Raw genomic sequence first — 19,772 nt, 5'->3', positions numbered from 1 at the left:
TAAATTTTTTATCAACAAATTAAATTGTTTAACCGCATTCAAATCACTTGTATCCCCTTTTTTTTTCTAATTTCTTATATTTCTCTCTTCCCTTTCATAATTATTTTTTCACTCGTGAACTTTTCTTATTTTCATTCTCTTCTTTTCGAGCCAAACAAGCCCCGATGCATTTGTCCACTATCTGTACGTACTCCTAATAGATGTAGACCCAACAGACCCCATAACAATTTTAGACTAATCAACATTGTAAGTATTATATATCAAATAATATAATTAAAAAAGAGGACAAAATTATAATGGAGAATGATATTTTATCAACGGAGAAATCATTATTTACTAATCATTATTTACTGTTAGTTTTTTAATCCTTACACTACAAAATTTTGTTTATTATCGACGGAAAAATCCATTGGAAAAATATAAAAATCCGTCGCTAATTTTCAAATCCCGTCAATAATGAATTAACGCTTATTTATACCGAATAAATTTTTAAATTTTTTCAAGTTTCGTTGGTATCTATTGTTAATTGATTGGTAAATTAGAGACGGAATATGTTTCTTTGATAATTTATCGTTAATTGATTAGTAATCCGTTGATAAATTATTAAATTAGACGTGATTTTATGGCCTTTTTTTTTTACCTGCTAAATTTAAAATTCCTCGGTAAATTTCATTGTTAATCTATTGCTAATCCATTAGTAAAAATAAAAATTTAGCATGAACATTTGACGCTATGAATTACTTGCATAATTCAAATTCATCAATAATATGTCACTAATTACCAATGAAAAAGTTTCATCATAAAAATCCGTCGGTAAATGTCAAATTTCTAGTAGTGCTAATAATCCATTGGATTAAATTATAAACCACAACTTGTTAACGGCTAATTAAATACAAAATAACATAGTTCAAATAGTCTATATTTTAGTAGAATAGATTATTCGAGATATATTTAACAAAATAATAAGGTCGCAACGTAATTCACTAAAAAACATAACTAAAAATAATCAATGAATTTGTCAACTCCACCTCAGAAACAAACAAATTTAAAAAAAAAAAAAAAAGAGAAAAGAATTAAACTTATTAATAGTATAAAAGAAATTATTTGAAGAAAGAGAAGCACCGTAATATTAATTATTCATTAGTTACAAGCAGTAAGTGGGGTGGACTATATATCAATCAATGGATGCAATAAATCCAAGAACCATTAACAACCAACATATATGAAAATTGACATTGATGGATTCCATGTTGATGCTTTTCATCTTCTCAATAGTCATATCTGAATTAATTGTAGCTATGTAAAGGCTCCGTAAATAGATAGAGGAAGAAAGAGAGTAAGAGTCACACCACTTCTGCTAGTGTAGATTTTGATCACCGACTGTTTGCTCCTAAAAGAGTTAATTTGCTTAAAGGTGAATATGCACAATAAAGTAATGAAGTTATGGTTGATTAATTAGAGGGAAGAGATTAATGTTTATTCGTCTTTCTATAGTTATAACTAGCAATATCCCCGTGCAGTGTTTAAAATGTTTCAAATAGTGTTGGAAATTATTACCACACATGCATTGTGAATATGAAAAGTTAAATCTCTTGTAGTATGTATATTGAGTTCTTATATAGACTAAGTGTTTAATAAACACATTACGAGTGACATGTCATGTCTTACAGTGAGTCAAAGCAATCCTAAGAAAGAAAATACAAGCTAACTATGGGCAGTGGAATACGAGACATATGAATGAATCGAAACATATATCAAAAAAGGAGAAACTAATCATCAGAGGCACCTTTTAATGGAATGGCTTGAAGTGGTGGAATGGCCTGGAGAATTGGAAGAACTCCAGGATTAAGTGTACTCGCTTAACGGAAATCCGAGGATGAATGACCTCTTGGGAAGTTTTTCATTTGACCTGTATAGAATAAAATTTATTTGATCCAAAGCGGACAATTCTTCTAGTGGTTGGAGTCCTGCGTGACAATTGGCATTAAAAAATATAAATATAGATGAATAATAAAAAATGCACTCTGTGACTTTTTAGTAACGAGAATGAAAATTAGTAGATAAATATGTATTGAAAATAATGAAATTTAGAAATAAAAAAATTAACTAAAAAGGAGAATTAATTAGTTTGATTTATTTTATAATTAATAAAAAAACTCCCAACATCATTAAAATCTAAAAAATTAAGTAATTCATTTTAAATTTGTAAACTCCACCATATTTAATACAATTTAATTCAAAAAAATAAATAATTATTCAATTTACTTTCAAATTATTTATTTTAAAATTAATATAAAACAAACACCATGCTATCATTTAAATTCATAAATTAAGTAATTTATTTATGTCATTAAAAGCTATATAAGTTACTTACTTATACTAATCAATTGTACTAAAAATAATTTAATTCAAGCAACAAACAATATAAATTCATTTATTTTAAATAAATATAAAAATAAATAATTAATTAACTATAAAACCAAAAAATTATAAAAATTACACATGCTTGTGCTATGCAAAATTTTAATAAATATTAATTTTTAACGTTTAATTTCAATTTTAATATTTCACTTCTTATTAAAATTATTTTCTAATATTCGCATAACTCATTTGAAAACTTTCTAATATTCGTATAACTTATTTGAAAAAACTTGTAATGTCAAATTTATGATATTAAATTTTTTTCATTTTAAATAATAAGAATATCATGTTACAAATATAAATAAAAATCAACAATTATAATAATAAAAAAAATTTTAATGAGAATTAATTGAAAATAACAGTTATAACTCACATGACAATAAATAAAGAGAGATGAAATGCTATTAATAAATAACGATTAGGCAACATTAATTATATTTTATAATGTTGAAGACAATAAAGATAATCTTAAATAAAAGAGTTACATTTTCTAATTTACAACTCATACAATTTAATTTTAAGAACTAAATTTTTCTTAACTAACTAAAAATCAAATACTCAAATTCTATAAACTTTCTCTTTAGTGGAGATGTCACATAAGCAGGCATAAGAATAACCATGATTCTTTATATATATATATATATATATATAAAACTAGTGTTTAAGAATATGCGATGCACGTTGTTATTTATTGAACATACCTGTTCATTAGAATGATTATTTATAATTTATTTTATTATAAAGACAATATAAAATTTTATAAATTTTTTATTATAATTATTACATGTATAAAAATAGGTGTAAACCACTATCATATATATTTAGTATTTGATGAAAAATTTTAATAATTTTTTCCAATAGATTTTTTGACAAAATGAAATAGTTACAAAGTTAAAAATAAATAACTATTTGATCCAAGATCTTACCATATATAGAAATAAATACATATATAAATTATTGGTAATCAAATTCAAAATTTTTTTGTGATAAAAAAATAAAATTAATAAAAAAATCAAAAGTTAAAATTAATGCCTCAACTATTAATAATAATAAAGTGAGAAGTTTTCAATATAAAATAGCAAAGATACTCTTGATAGAATGATAGTAGAGAGTCTTGAATGAATTATTGATAATAAAAGCAAAAAATCTTTGATAGTAGTAAAAGAAAATATAATTATTTGATAGATTAAATTTTCAATTGAGTTATAATTTAAATATTTATAATTTATTATCATACTAATAATGTCATATTAAAATTAAAGTATAACAAATTTTTAAACTAAAAATATGCAACAACATTAAAAAAAAGAGCGTTAAATGTTAAAAAAATTATAATCATGATTTAAATAAATTTTTTTAAAAATTAACAAATTTATACTAATTAAAAATTGATCAAGAAATTTACTTAACAGATTAAAGATAAAATAATTAGTATTTTCAAGAGAATGATAAAGCTAGTAGCTAACAGTATAACCAAAACAAACAAAAGAAAATATGAGAGAAAAAAAAAAGAATTTCAATTTATAATTTATAAATTTAATTATTTTTAAATTTTTTAATATAAAATAGTTACATCCTTTTTGTAATAAAATTATAAATATAATTGATTTAATATTGGATTCAATCAAAACTTTTACAATAGGATTTTCATTCTTGATTAAGATTGCATAGAATTTTTCGGTTACAATTTTTAATATATATTTGATTTAATATTAATAAAACATATATATATATATATATATATATATATATATAGTTTAATTAATTAATTTATTATTATTAGGAATCCTATATATTTGATTAGTTTATTACATATGTATTAATTTAGATATTATTTAATATTACCTGACATTTTGCATGTATTAATTGTCAAGATAATACGAACATCAATTAACTAATACAAACTATGTTCACAAAAGTCAATGATGTTTATTTGCTACTTTTTTTTCGAACTAATGAATTTATTTATTCAAAAGTAAAATTCTTAAAGTTTTATATTCTTACTATATATATATATATATATATATATATATATATATATATATATATATATATATATATATATATATATATATATATATCTTATATAATATATAATATAATTTATTATTTTATCCAATAGAATTTATATTTAAATAAACTTCGCGCGCGAATATTGACTCTTTCAATATTTATTTCATTTGTAGAGATAGTCTGGGTATGATCTCTAACTAAATTAGTCTTCTGGTACCTTTCGCTCTACCCCGCCAAAAGCAATAAATTATTATGATTTTTTTTCAATAAATCAATAAAATATTATAGGTTCCGTCGTTCTCATCGCTTCTTCATTAATGCTTAGGTCTTAATTTTACAATGGAGCCAAGCTTGTCTTTGCGTCAATCTGCTTAGTCTTTATTAACTCGAGGCTCTTGATTTTTTTTTTTTTTATGAACAGATTAGTTTAATTATAAATCAATTGGTATTGCTGCTTTATTACATTAATTTTTATAATTTTTATGTGATGACTCATAGACCTTACATATTAGAATCATATATCATTGATATTCTTTTTCTCTCTTTCTCTCTTTCTTTCACCCTTCCACTTATCTACATAATTTTATATTTTGATTTACAACTCATAATCAGATTGGTTTTAGTAAATTTTATATTTCCAATAATTAAATTAGCTTTATTTTCAATTAATAAAATTAAAATCCTTAAAGTTTTATATTTTTACCATATATATCTTATATAATATATAATGTAATTTATTATTTTATTCAATAAAATTTATATTTAAATAAAAAATTAAAATCCTTAATAATTAAATTATCTTTATTTTTCAATTAATAAAATTAAAATCTTTAATAATTTCTTATTTCGAATTAGATTAAACTTAGTTTAATCCGTGATTGCTAGAACATACTTAATAAATATAAATAAAAATTATTCTATCAATTTGTAAATAGAGAAAGTTAATATTATACTTACCGCAAGAAGAAGACATGATTGCAAATTCAATATTTGTAAATTAGCAAAGGTTGATGTAATGATTCTTAATGGTGAAAAGCAATAAATTTGTGATAGTTAAGAGTAACAAATTCTTAATAGTCAAAACTCAAAAGTAATTAAAACTAAACGTGTATTTAGTGATATAATAGGACAAAATCCTAATTATAATAGTATTAAAGGACAAATTTGAGTGAGGTTAAATTTATCATATTAAAATAATAAAAATAATAAATTGATATCATAATTAGAATAGGAGTAAAGTCAAATTCCTAATTAGAATGAGATTAAACTTATAATATATTATATTATAATATATTTAAATTATAAGATATTAAATCATAGTATTTTTATATGTATAGGGATTCCAAAAGTTTTCTAATTAGAATAGGAGTAAATTATTTTTAATGATATTTTTAACTAATAAACTATTAAAATATCAAGAAAATTAATAAAATAGAGTTACTAATAAAACTAATAAAATACCAATAAAATTAACAAAAAAAGAGCTACTAATAAGGGATTAATAAATTTAATATTTTATAGTATAATATATTTAAATTATAAGATATTAAATCATAGTATTTTTATATGTACAGAAATTTCAAAAGTCTCCTAACTAGAATAACACTAAATTATTCTTCAATCAACTAATTAAATTAAAAGTCTGCAGAGGCATTTTAGGAATTCAACTTTTTCCCTCATTCACAATTTATATATATATAATTTGAAATTCTTATACATGCAAAAAAATTATGATTATTATATTATAATTTAAATATTGTAATTCTCTCAACTATCTTATTTTTATCGAGATATTTGAAGCTAAAAAAATAAAAAATAAAAGATATTATCTTACTAAATATTAATTTTACAATCTAAAAAAATTTAAATTTTTATTAATAAAATATAAAATAAAAGGAGGAAGAAATGAGAAAGGGAAGTGAAAATAGGTTTTGAGCTATGGTTATAATTTTAGCAACGGATAAAAATTCCGTTGCTAAACGGTTTATAGAACCAACTCAGCAAGGGACGAAAAAATAAATTTAGGTTGTAACTTTAAAAATGAAAAAGAATTCCGTTGCTAACACGTCTGTAGAACCTTCGTCAGCTCTTAGCAATGGAAATAATGAAATAAGATTTGTTAATTAATAAAAATAATATGATCAAGAAAACTAATATAATCAATCTACTTAAAAATTATTATATAATTTTAATCGATAAATAAAATTAAAAATTTTCTAATTGGAGGGTTCGTCCCTTTAAAATATTTTATGATAATACTATTCAGAAGGAAAAGTTTTTAAACTTGTAATTATTCACGATTATTAAATAATTACAGTTAATTTATAAATCTATAAATCTAAATTATAAGAACTATAAATAAAAACTATTATATCAATTTGTAAATAGAGAGAGTTAAGGTTAATACTCACCGCAAGAAGACATGATTGCAAACTCAATAATTTTAAACTAGTAAAAACTCGATGTAACAATTTTTGATAGTCAAAAGGTCCAAAGCAATAAAAATTAAACATATATATAGTGGTATGAGAGGACAAATTTCTAACTAAAATGAAAATAAATTTATAACATTAATATAACAAAAATAATAAATTGATATCATAATTAGAAGATGATTAGTAATGATATCTTTGTAAATTCATAAATTTAGCAAGGGCATTTTAAAAACTCAATCTCTCCTTCATTCGTACTTTTACATATAATATAGATCATAGATAATAATGATTACAATAATTGATATATTGATTAAAAAAAACTTGATACGAGTAAAACTCATAAATGAAAAGAATAGAAAAGGAAGAGAAGAGTACGAAAATATAAAAATTAGATAGATAATAAATTTAATTGGTTAGGTAATCTATAGTTGTAGGTTTCATTAACACATGTAAACCGACTAGACTTTCTTTATAAACACAGAAATCATATCTTTTGTACAACAGCAAAAGCAAAAAAAAAAATAGTATTTTGACTAGCCATACATTAAGAATTAGTACTTGGTAAGATTTGATTTTTGGGGAAATAAAATTCAATCGAGTCTTTTTGGCTAATTAATTCATGCAGTTATCAATAATTTCCGACTTACTAGGTAAGTTTCGATTTTTTCAATCAATGTTTATTGGTTATTATCATTAAATTCACTCAAAAAGAATTAGAAAGGAAACATATATTTTTATTTAAACTTCAAGGAGAGTTCAAGTATGTTATTTTACAGTTCTAAAGGCAACAATTCACTTCCCAGCTTTGAGCTATGTTCAATGATTATTCTTCCATCAATGCTTAGTATTGGCCATTTAATAATAATTCACTCCAAACCAAAAGCTTAGACATTATTTATTTCTACAAAGCTTTCAAGCATAAAACACATACTAAACATACCTTTTTCTCTGCTAATCTCTACCTATTTCTCTTTACCTTCACTGCACTGCACACAAAATCCTACAAATTATTTAACTTTCTTCTATTCTTCTCCTCAAAGGTCTTATTCTAATCATTTTCTTCTTCTACACTGAAATTGGAGAAGATAAGCTCAATAAGTCCAGTCTTGAGGCAAACCCATCTCTGGAGGAAGATGATAATAACAATCCTCTTCCTTGCTAACCCTTCTCATGGAGTTTCTCTGTTGACTATTGACTTGAATTTCCTGTTTATTTCTCACACCTGTCAAGAATTTAAGAGAATATACTATAAGTGAAACATCAGATTAGAGAACTATCAGAGGGTTTAAAATCATTAATGCAAATATTCTTTTGTTCTTCCACTTTCTTTTATATTAATTTCTTAGATATTTGTATGTATGTATGTACGCATGACCATCATAATCGTATCTGGAAACTCTCAGCAATTAAAGAGAGCATTCTTATTATGCAACTGAGTCCTGACAATTACCAGAAAAGCAAATATAGCTTTTACAGATTTTTTTTTTCCTCTTTTGTATTTGCAGTATGCCAGTACAGAGCTTCATAAAATAATAAGAGAACATAGCATTATCATCTGGGTCCATACAAGACATACATATTATACATTTGTTATGTTCAACATTTTAATCACCAAACAGCTCAATGGTCTCTATCTACAAAACAGTTAAAAGAAAAAGAAAAGCTCATGGCTCCTTTTTTTTTTTTTTTTTTTTTTGTTCTTTTAAATGAGTGTGTTAGGCATTGCTGTTTTTTTTTTTTTTGGGTGGGGGGGAATGGGGGATATTATGGGAGGGAATTTGAATGTAGCAAATACCGTTTGAGCTGTTACTAGGGAAAAAAGATTGCTAAAAATGATTTAGGAAACATCATTAAATTTATTTTTAAGATAATTTTTACAAATATTAATAATATAAACTTCAAAATAGCAACACCAAGACACTCAAAACTATTTTCTCTCAAAAGCATCTAAAAAGATTTTCTTTTTTCCCCAAAAACAATGTCAATCACAATACTAAGCCGCCCCAAAACCTCACCTCACACAGGTGAATAAAAACATCAACTCTTAATCCATTAGGAAGTGAAATTTTACATTATAATATATATAAAAAAAGATGGAATTTTAGTCAAGAAAAATACCAGACATATTAGCAATTTTCTTGAGATTTGATTTCAAGTCTTATTGATAATGACATTTATTATAATATATATAAAAAAGATGGAATTTTAGTCAAGAAAAATACCAGACATATTAGCAATTTTCTTGAGATTTGATTTCAAGTCTTATTGATAATGACACTTAACAGCTGATAATAATCCAATGGCCGATTACTCCATAAAAATAAATTTGACAAGCTAGTTTATACCCACTAAAGGAAGCATGAGCATAACCCCAAATTACAGGTTCAGTCAGTTAAAGAAGGAATTATAGCCACCATTTTTAGTTTAATACTTCCAAAAGCACAAAAGAACTTATTTCAGCCCAAAAAGCTAGAGTTTAGGACCCCACAACCTCAAAATTATAGGGGACACACCCCATGGAACATAAATCCCATACACACACCTAAAACTTTGATTATTAAAAACAAACAAATTGCAAGAAATGATACAAGTCACAAATGAAGTTTAACATTTCTAGTGTGTTTCAATTTTATTTTCTATAAATAAGTATTCTTATGCATTTACACCATCTTGACCTGAAACTCGTATTAGAAACACCCAATCACCAACAAAGGCCATATATCAAGAAACCATATTAAGAAAAACTAAACAAACCAAGATTACCAACAAAAGCAAGCCAACTCACCTTGCTTCCTTTTATAATCAGCATTAAAAGGAGAGTCATTTGTGGAGTTATGGACAATACGAGGGTGAAAAACACCAGTCCCTCCAGATTCTCTCCCTCTACGACCACCACCGCCACCAAATTCAAACCCACTTCCTCGAAATGGGTAAACCCGATTCTGAATTGGGGTTCGTGGCCTTTGCAAAAGCATAGGCCTTGTGTCCAAGTAGCTATCAACCTATACATGACAACCAACCCATCAATTTTTTTTTAAGGCCCCTGTAAGTGTAAATATAATATCTATTATTAAAGCTGCCAAAAAGTAAAGACCTTTGATAGGACAACCCATAAAAAGATAACAGAACCGGATTTATGTTCCTGTTTACTCACCTGTGGCTGGACTTGAAATTCGTAAAACGGTTCAGACCGGGCTAAAAAGGAACCGTTTCCGTACCCGTAAAGTCTTTGACCGATCTCAACACCAGCAACACCACCACCGCCATTAAAACCAACATGCCCAGCTGGCAAATGGTTCGCCGATAAATCCCTAACCGCCATTTTTACCTTCTACAACGAAACAAATACACCAAATAGAGCCAAAAACACCAGTTAGACAAGCATGCATGACAACATTAAAAAAATAAAAAGAAAATAAACTGGTAATGCTCAAATCACCTGATAATTTAACGGTGGTTTGGGAGGAGGTCTTGAAGGGGTTGAAGATGGTTGATTTTTAAGTAAAGAGAGAGAAGCGAAATGAGTAGCAAGATCTTCCATGCAAGAAAGACGATATGGGTTATATTTAGAGGGTACTTCAGTTAGAAAAATATCAGACGGAAGATATAGCTCTCCGTCATCCAAATTTGGAGGAAACTCCGCCATTGCTAACAAAGGCAAAGATAAAAACAGAGAAAGAGGGTATGTTTGTTTGAAATATAGGTGTAGAGAGCAAGAGAGTTCGACGGTTGTAAGCGGGATTTTTTTCGATTTTTGGAGAGGAGACTGTAGAGAGTAGAGAGTAGAGAATAGAGAGAAAGTAGTAGAGAAGGGAGGGCTCTGGTTTCAAAATGACGTTACAAGTTTCTCTCTTTATGAAAAGGTTTGGAGACAGTGACAGAGAGAGAAAATATAAAGGACTGTTTGTTTAGAAAAATTAGTGACATTAGAGATTTTCTAGAGGTCTTCTTAATTAAAATTAATTGCTGGATTTTTTTAAGTAAGAGGGAAAATTTTATGATAGTACAAATGTTATTTTATATAATACTATAATTTATAATAAAAGAAAAAAAATTTAAAAATACATGGAATATTGTCTCCAGTTAAAAGAAATAGATCTCAAAAGTATTTATAAATAGAGGTAAACACAAATCTCAAAAAGGAGATTAATCTCATGTAAAAATTACAGATATTTATGAGTATATATACCAAAAAAAGAAGAAATATAAATTTGAAAGTAAATTTTATTTTATATTTATAATTTATATATGACAAATAAAAGTGGGAAAAGGAAATGGAATATTGATATAGTTAAAAGTAGCTTGTTAAATTTATAAATTAACAAAAATATCTTTAAAGATTTTAATTTAATTGCTTGAAAAAATAAAAATTTCATATGTAAAAATTTATATTTTATTGGCTAAAAGATAAAATAAAAAGTAATAAAGATAAAAAATTTTTAATAGTGTACAAAATAGTTATAAATTTACTAAAATGAGAAATTCAATATATCTCTAATTGAGATATTTCACATGTCCTATTGTAGAGTTTTATCATATTTTTATTATTAAGAATTATTACAAAAATTTTGTTTTTTTATTAGGAATTATTATCTTATTGTAAAAGTTTTAATATATCTTAATTAAAAGTTATATATTATACATTACCACAATATATATAATTATGTAATTTTATTTAGTTTCACCGTCAAGGATTTCTTTACTTTTGATATCGTGTGTTTTGCCGTTAAGGATACATCAAACACTCGATGCTTGTTGTATTATTATTTAATTAGTCGTTTGCTTGCACGATGTGGATTAATATTTATAAATAATTGATACGAATTTAATTCAAAAATATAAATAAATTAATATGATGAAAAAAAATAATATTTGTCATTCATGCCTTTTTTTTTATTCTTGACTATGATAACAAAAACTGCTAATCCAATTTTTTCTATACATATAAAAATTATAAAAGAATTTTACACTAATAAATTAAAACAATAAACTCATATTTTTAGCTAATTTGCAAATTAAACAATTACTCAAACCATACAATTACATGAATGGAAAAGGAAAAAAAACTTTAGGAATAGTTAATTATAGATGTCTTTTGTTCAAGGTATGCATTTTTATTATCTAAAAATATATTAAATATAAAAAAGAAAATAAGAATTTGTATGATAAATTTAGGAGATGTAGTACAATCATATACACAGTACTCAAAAGGAAATTATTTAAAAAAAAAAGAAGATAAGTAAATTATAAAATACTAAAATGCTATATTAATTTATAGTGTGGTTATTAATTATTGAAAAAATTAATTAGTATTCTAGTATTAATAAAAAATCTAAATTACTAAGGTGCAGTTTGTTTTAAATTAAGTTTTTTTTTCATTTTTTTCCTTAAAAAATAAGCAAAATTTGTTTGTTTAAACTTGTTTAATTTTTTTTTTTACTTTTTAGAAATTTTTTTTAAAACAAAAAATAAATTTTATGAAACCACAAATAATGATTTCTGTAACTATGCTTTCTATTTTTATTCTACATTTCTCTTTTTTTTTATAAGACTTATTCTTATAAAGTTGTATTATTATTATTATTATTATTATTATTACTATTATTATTATCTATCCATATAAATCTAATGTCATTCATTTATCCAAAATATATAAGCATTAGTTTTATTATCTCTATTAAAATTTTACGATTTTTTTTTCATCTCTTCTCTATTTAGTATTATTAAGATATTTATTATTAGTATTTTCTCTATCCATATAAATCTAATGTCATTTAGTATTATTTATTTATTATAACTTGGATATTATATTTTTATTCAATTGATTGCATACATAATAATCAACAGTTAATTTAACTTTAAATTTAAAAATTAAAGTGTGAAATATTTTTAATTATTTTGTCTTAAATTTTATATTCATAGATTTTTTTATTATTAACTAAAATCTTTAATGGCTTAATAAGGGAGAGATTTGATAATTAGAAAAATTTTTCACATCATGAACTAAAAAAAGAAAAAAATAATTTTAGAAAAAAAACAACAGTTTTGAGAAATAAGTAACCAAACATTGAAAATAACTTTATGTTTCTAATAAATAAAAAACTAAAAACAAATAACTGTAACAAACGGGGCTTAGACTATTGATTATTGCAAAAGAAAGAAAACAAAGAGTTTTTTTTATTAATGAAATAAATTTATTAGATGGTTATTAATTATTGAATAAAGAAAATTAAAAGACTTATAATTTGATTTCTTCAAATTAAATAATTAAATAAAAATGTTAAAAATAATAAAATTTCACATCATTAATTAATAATTAAGTTTCATATGTCATGTAACTAAATTTGATTGAGCTTATATATAGAGAGAGATTGTTGATGTACTAATTTTAATTTCTATTAATTTCAATTCAATATCAATATTATTTTTTTTAGAAAATAATATGAAATTGCATTACTAATAGCTATCAAGCCTCAATACAATTAAAAGGTGAAACTAAAATTGGTGCAGTTGACAAAAATAAGATTGCCTTAGCTAAATTATGAACTACATCATTCGCAAGTTGATAAATAAAAGAATACCGACACTGGTTATTTTTGTGATTAGAGATTTAGAATCAGTAATGGTAGAGCTAAAAAAAGAGAAATCCCTTCATATGGAGTCATTGATAGAATTCACGCTAATGCGCGCTGTTTCATGTAAATTTCATGTAAATGAATTCTTTTCGTATAAATGAATTCAAAATATAGAATTCATTTGTAAATGAATTCTAATATAATTCATTTGTAAATACATTTTTATATTTGGTATGATTAATTAAAAAATATTAATCAATTAAATTCCACGTAATCATGTATGGAATAAATTCATAATTGAAAGTTCATAACTTTTGTTCCTCAAATATCCTTTGAAATAGTAAAATTTCACAAAAAAAAAATAATATAATATCAATTTTATTTATATTATGCTATATAATTTTTTATATTTTTATTAAAAATAAATATATAAAATAAAAAATATTAATAAAATTATTGTGTTTAATTCGGTGATAAGTATATATTTAACTTTAATCTCTCTCCTCAATAGTAAAAAGATGCTAAAAATATTAAAATAAAAAGAAGAAAAATATTAAAATAAAAAAACAGAATAATAAGAAAATATTTTCTAAAAAATAATTTTAAATGATTTTGGTCAAGTTGATAAAATAAATAAGTTAAATAAGTGAAAAATTGAAAATTTGACTTTGTAGAAGGAGAATGGTAGTTTTGTCATAAAAATTTTAATTACTTAGTTTTGTGAAATTCATTTGAAAATTTCATCTGTTTTTGTGAAATTTGGTGTAGTTATATTGAATTCCATAGAATTGAATTCCTAGAATTAAAATTTATCTCATTTTTTTTTATTCCAAACACATAAATATAAATTTCTCAATGAATTTCACAAAATTTTATGGAATTTATTTGTTCCAAACAAGTGAAAATTCAGCATCATATTCTAATTTAATATAGCTCCATGAGTGGGAATTTATCCAACTCAATGCCTCACGAATTGCAAGAGCTTCTGCAATTCTAGTAGGAAATATTAATATTATTCTATATTTGTTCTTCTTATTCATTATCAATTGTAATTGAATTTTAGTATTCCATAAAATTTTACTTTATGTTTATGTATAAATATTATAATCTTAAGTCTAATTCTTGTTTTATGTATTTAATTTTAACATGTACATTCTCATATAAGTTGGATTAACTTTATGTGTTACAATTATTATTGTTTATTTTTTTTAATAGGGAACCATTATTTTATATAATAAATTCATTATTATTTTTATTATCGTGTAATACGTTTTTATTTAATAATAAAATTAAATTTTAGATGTTATTATGAATTTTATTTTTTAGTTTTGTAAATATTTTTATTCAAATTTTATAGAAATGAATATAATAATAAAAAAAACTAATGTCTTCCCTCTATTGGGATCCCTGTGACGAAGAACAATTTTATGAATTAATGGAGAAGACGTGATTTATGAACAAAATTTACAAGACTAATTTCTTCTGTTTTTTCCTTTCTTTTCTGGAAAACTAATGTCTTCTTTTTCTTTTTTGCAAAACTAATACTTCCTCTGTTCCATTTTAATAGTAACAAATGAACATTTTACTTTGTTCTATTTTAAGTATTCATTTAGGATTTTGAGAGTATATGAATTTTTTTTTTCAATTTTACTCATATTTATTAAGTGTTTTATGACAAAATTAAATTGGCAGCTTTTAATTTTAAAAATGACAATTTAGACATTTTATCATATATTTGAGAAAATTAATGTGTCGCAGTCATTTTTTTAATCACTGTGAAAAGATCAAATACTGTTATTAAAATGAAACGGATAGAGTATCTTCTTTGAAAGACTAATGCTCACTTATTAAATTTCATTATAGAGATACATACTACATCCATTCTATAGTACATGTCACATTTGAGAAAATAGTTTACTCGAAAATACTTGTCACATTTGTGGTTTGAAGGAGTAATAAATCTTTTTTTCTATGTTTCCCTTTTGCATAATACCAATAATTATTACTTTAATTTAATAGTTTTCTTAGAGAATTGATATTAAATTAAAGGTAATACAGTCGATTTACTCAATAATTTCTTAGAGAATTTATCAAACTTTTAAGCATTATAAATATTTGTAAGATGAACAAAACCTTACCTTTATAGATTAGACGTAAAGCTTATTATCACGGTCAATAAAATTTATTGGTTTGTAATAAATCAAGGTAAGAAATTTCTAATTCTTATGGTTAATACTTTTCTCATTTCATCATAATAGAAAAATTAAAAAATTGATGCCTAAATTATAATTAAATTAATATACAAATATTTTTATTTTTAAAAATTACGACAAAGTCTCTAACTTATAGTTTCATTACATATTTTGGTTTTTTCAATCAAAATAACTTTTTTTAATTGTCAATTGATTTACAAATTGATTCCAAAATTATAGTTAAATTAACTATAAAGTCCCTTGGGTCCAATTTAAGTTTTACATAGATAAATAAAATACAACTAATATTATTAAATTATATTTTTTACTTAATTTTTTATTGATATATACTTATATTAACTATTAATTATCCTTATTTCAAAATTATGGAATTCATTAATATAAAAGCCAATAATAATCAATTTATTTCAATATTTTGATTAATGGTATAATAATATATTTCTTGACAAAAATACATATTAAATAAGAGTAAAATAAAAACTATAAAGATTATCATCTTGTAAAAAAGGAAATACAGCTATATAGTTTTGAACAAATATAAAAAGAATGTATATTTATTTTTTGGAATGAAAAGAGTATCCACGTTGTGAGAAAAGAAATTTTGGTGATTTTCCATTTTCATCTTAATTGAAATTTGAAAAATAAAAATTGAAAAAAAAGGCAAAAATATTGAAGTGCCATGGAAATAAATTGAACTCCAAACAGAGCCTTCAGAGAGAACCGTACTCAGGTCACGTGACTCTCTCGGCACACGCTATGAGCCCCTATAATTGGTCAGTGTCCGTATCGCTATCCACTCCCTCAAAGCCGTTTCCGCTAGTCCTGTTGCCTTCTTTATTTTTCCTTCACTCGCTAGCGAGTACATCTATCTTTACTCTCTGCACAAGTTAGACACCTGGCCACTGGACACGCGGTGATCATATGACGCGAGTTTCAAGTTTTTCGTACTTTTTGAAGGTAGAGCCGGTAGTATTGGGTTAGGCGATTAGCCGATGTGTTGCCAGAAAGAAATCAACGCCAATATCTGTTAGCAGTCTGTTCTCTTCAGTGACACGTGTCGATCCGGTGTTCATTTCAGAGAAAATACTAATATAGCTTCGCGGCCATTAACCTTATCGTGAGGTCTCCTCCATTGATGAGATGGTGACTTGTGCTGTCTTAATCATAGGAATGCAATTATGCATTAATAGTATAGCTTCTTTGTGACTCAGTTTAGCGGTTATTAAAGAAACAAAAAAACCTAAGACATTTCATTTCATTGTGAGATGAAGAAATATTCCATGTCAGAATTTTAGTATACGGTTAATGATCATGTTAATATATAAAAAGAATAATAGCGCCATTTGTTCATAAATTGTTATTTAATTGCTATTAAATTTTAACATTACTCCATATATTATCTTTATTTAGAAAAAAATTCTATTTAGAATATTTTTTACGTAAAGAAATTTATTTGAATTGAATTCTCACTTGATTTGAGTTTCCGTGTTAATTGTATATGGTTAGCAAGAGAAAGTGACAGACAAAAAAAAGGTTAGACATTTAATGCTCTTGTGTTTTCAAAGCAAATGTAAACAATTGTTTTATCACAAATTTATAAACTTCTGAAGAGTTAACGAATGTGTTTATATTAAAAATATATTGCACAAAAATCTGTTTTGGTTAAGGAGTACAAATCTAATGTGCTTCATTTATAAATGCATGCTCATTTTTTTATATTTGTTTATCAATATTATGTTTTCGAAAATTCATTTTTGGTCATCAAGTAAGTAGTTCAAGTCTGTCAATTAAAAAATAGCACGCATATTTTCAGAATATATGTCTGAATTAATTGGAATGTCATTAAGATAAAAAATAATGGATCTATAAAGTATGAAAAATTATAACCCCTTATTTTTAAAACTCTGTGAATGCAATAACATATTTTAGGTCAGGTAGAAATTTTTATGTAATCACACTGAGAAGACTGTTGCGGTAACAAAAAATTTTAACTCCAAATTTTCATTAAATTTGGGTGCATATCATTGAAATTGCTCAATACTTGATATAAATGTGGGAAAGTCAAATTTGAAAAAATTTAAATTCTCAAAACAATTGCAGCATTTCCTTAAATATTTTTCCATTTTAGGCATTAATTGCTGAATAAGTGTGCCCTTAAGACACTCTTTTTATGAGTTAGCTCCATCATAATTAATAGAGCAATTAATGCAAATTAAGAATATATTAAATAAAAATGGAAAAAGTATTCAATTTAACTATCACTTTTGTGCATTTTCTGTTTTCTCTTAACAAAGAAAAAGGGAGCATAAGTATTAGATTAATAAATGTAGTAATAACTTAAATATGACAACCTAAATATGATAATCAAATTATAACGGCTAGTTGTCCACATGTACATCGAATGATATATAATATAAATTCTTATTGAAAATACATCTTATGATATATTTGTTACCTCCATTCGTTAATTTTAATATTTTTTTCACATTTTTTATTCACTTAATTCATACTTTTTAAAATTCAAAAGTAGTAATATTAATTATTATTTTGATACCACCTTTATCTGGTTGTTATCATTATAATTTGTCCGTTTTAATTATAAAAATTAGTAAGAGGATAATTTAGTCATTTATTTTTATTTTTTAAAAATTTAAATAGTTTAATTATTTTCTTAATTTTTGTAAAAAAAAAGTCAAAAAGTGTCAAAATTAAACGAAGATAATAATACTTTTTAATTCTCTGAATATATGTAGTACTTTTTAATTCCCTGACCTATATATTTTAAAAATTTTTAAATTTTATTCAACTCAATGAAAATTTAAGAAACTCTTTAATTAATGCTTTTGTAATTACTTTCTTTGTTCCCCTAAAACTATCAATTTTTAAGATTTTTAGAATTTGAAAAAGAATTTATTGCCTTTTTATTTCTTTACCCTTATTTATTGAATTTTCTTTACCCAAAGGAAATATTAAAATTTAAAAAGGTGAAAGAGTATTTAGGTAATTTGAAATGAAAATTTTATAGAATTAAGGTAAATTAATCATTTTCTTGTGTGAAGAAACTGAAAATTGGAGGGAATAACAGTTATCGTTAATTGTCTCTATCAATGTATTTCAAAATAGACATGAAATTAATTAGCAATTTGATTCATGGGGTGTTGATGTGGCTTCAAAAAATGAACAGAAAAATAATTTGAAAGCTGTAAACAACTTGAAAACAAAGTTGGGCGTGCTAGTTATTAAATAAACCAAACTAAGACGCGGACTATCAATAGTTTTTGAGATAACTTTTAATATATTGACCTAAGTCAAAATTTTATTTTTATTAATTGTAGCGTTAACGTTACTTTTATAGTAGGTTTTAGAAGGTTATAAAGTTTTTCGTAAATCGTTAAAGACTCCAACGTTTAGCTTTTAATTAAAATTTTTTGATAAGCATATATACCCATTATTTTTTTTCCTTGAATTCTGCTAATTAAACAATGAATGTCTGTTTTTTTATCATTTTAAGTTAAACAACTATTTTTAATGAACACTTCTAATTTAAACTGCTATATAAATAACTATCAGCTAAAAACTAACACCTAATAGCTAATAGCTAATAGACCAACTAACAATTACTACAACTAACATCTACTAAGGGCTTGTTCAACAAAATTGGTTGATTTGGTAGTTGTTAACTGTTTTAATAGCGTTTAGTTGTTTGAATAGCTAGTGCCTATTTAAGTAGTTTTTCATAAAACACTAAAGTCTAAATGTTATCTGAGTTAATTTTTTATTAAAATCTTATTTTCTAAAAACTAATTCAAACGTTCTATTACCGAATATTATAAAAGATAACGTTTAACATATTGACTAGTCAAAACATTAAACACTACTTAAAAAATTATTACCGAATATAGTCTAATGGTATGTTCAGCAAAATGAGTTATTTTAGTAGCAGTTAGTTGTTTTAGTAACGGTTAACTGTTAGCTGTTTGAATAACTTTTTAGAAAACATTAAAAACTACTTAAAAAATTTGTTGTCAAATGTAGCCTAAAATAACTAATATTGTCAAACAGATCCTAAATAAATTAAATGGACCTTTTTGACTTTAAAACAAATGATACTACGT

General features: G+C 24.0%; 1 protein-coding gene across 2 annotated transcripts; it reads right to left on the bottom strand.

Moving 5' to 3' along the window:
• Positions 1-7,731: 7,731 nt before the first annotated feature.
• On the bottom strand, positions 7,732-10,719 carry EDA12 (embryo sac development arrest 12). 2 transcript variants are annotated; one of them, XM_012218943.4, is made up of 4 exons: positions 10,309-10,719; positions 10,024-10,197; positions 9,655-9,871; positions 7,732-8,091 (listed from the first exon to the last, which is right to left on the bottom strand). In XM_012218943.4, exons 1-4 carry the CDS (start codon positions 10,513-10,515, stop codon positions 7,961-7,963), a joined length of 729 nt encoding a protein of 242 aa, XP_012074333.1. In that variant the 5' UTR covers positions 10,516-10,719; the 3' UTR covers positions 7,732-7,960. The 2 variants fall into 2 exon arrangements, with proteins under 2 accessions (XP_012074333.1, XP_012074332.1); XM_012218942.4 differs by having other exon boundaries at positions 10,024-10,200; positions 10,309-10,718.
• Between the last annotated feature and the right edge of the window lie 9,053 nt (positions 10,720-19,772).

Source organism: Jatropha curcas, chromosome 2 (genome assembly GCF_041381405.1).
Source record: "Jatropha curcas cultivar XTBG-Jc1 chromosome 2, XTBG_Jcur_1.0, whole genome shotgun sequence".
Lineage (NCBI taxonomy): Eukaryota > Viridiplantae > Streptophyta > Magnoliopsida > Malpighiales > Euphorbiaceae > Jatropha > Jatropha curcas.
Note: the sequence above shows the minus strand (reverse complement) of the source record. Positions and strands in the feature narration are given on the sequence as shown.

Bases quoted from the DNA above. Each gene is read 5' to 3' on its own strand.
- EDA12 (XM_012218942.4), bottom strand. From the start codon at position 10,515: ATGGCGGAGTTTCCTCCAAATTTGGATGACGGAGAGCTATATCTTCCG. The intron at 9,872-10,023 runs GTGAGTAAACAG...TGTCATGTATAG, and splicing joins AATTTCAAGTCCAGCCACAG to GTTGATAGCTACTTGGACAC. The intron at 8,092-9,654 runs GTGAGTTGGCTT...AATTCTTGACAG, and splicing joins TGATTATAAAAGGAAGCAAG to GTGTGAGAAATAAACAGGAA.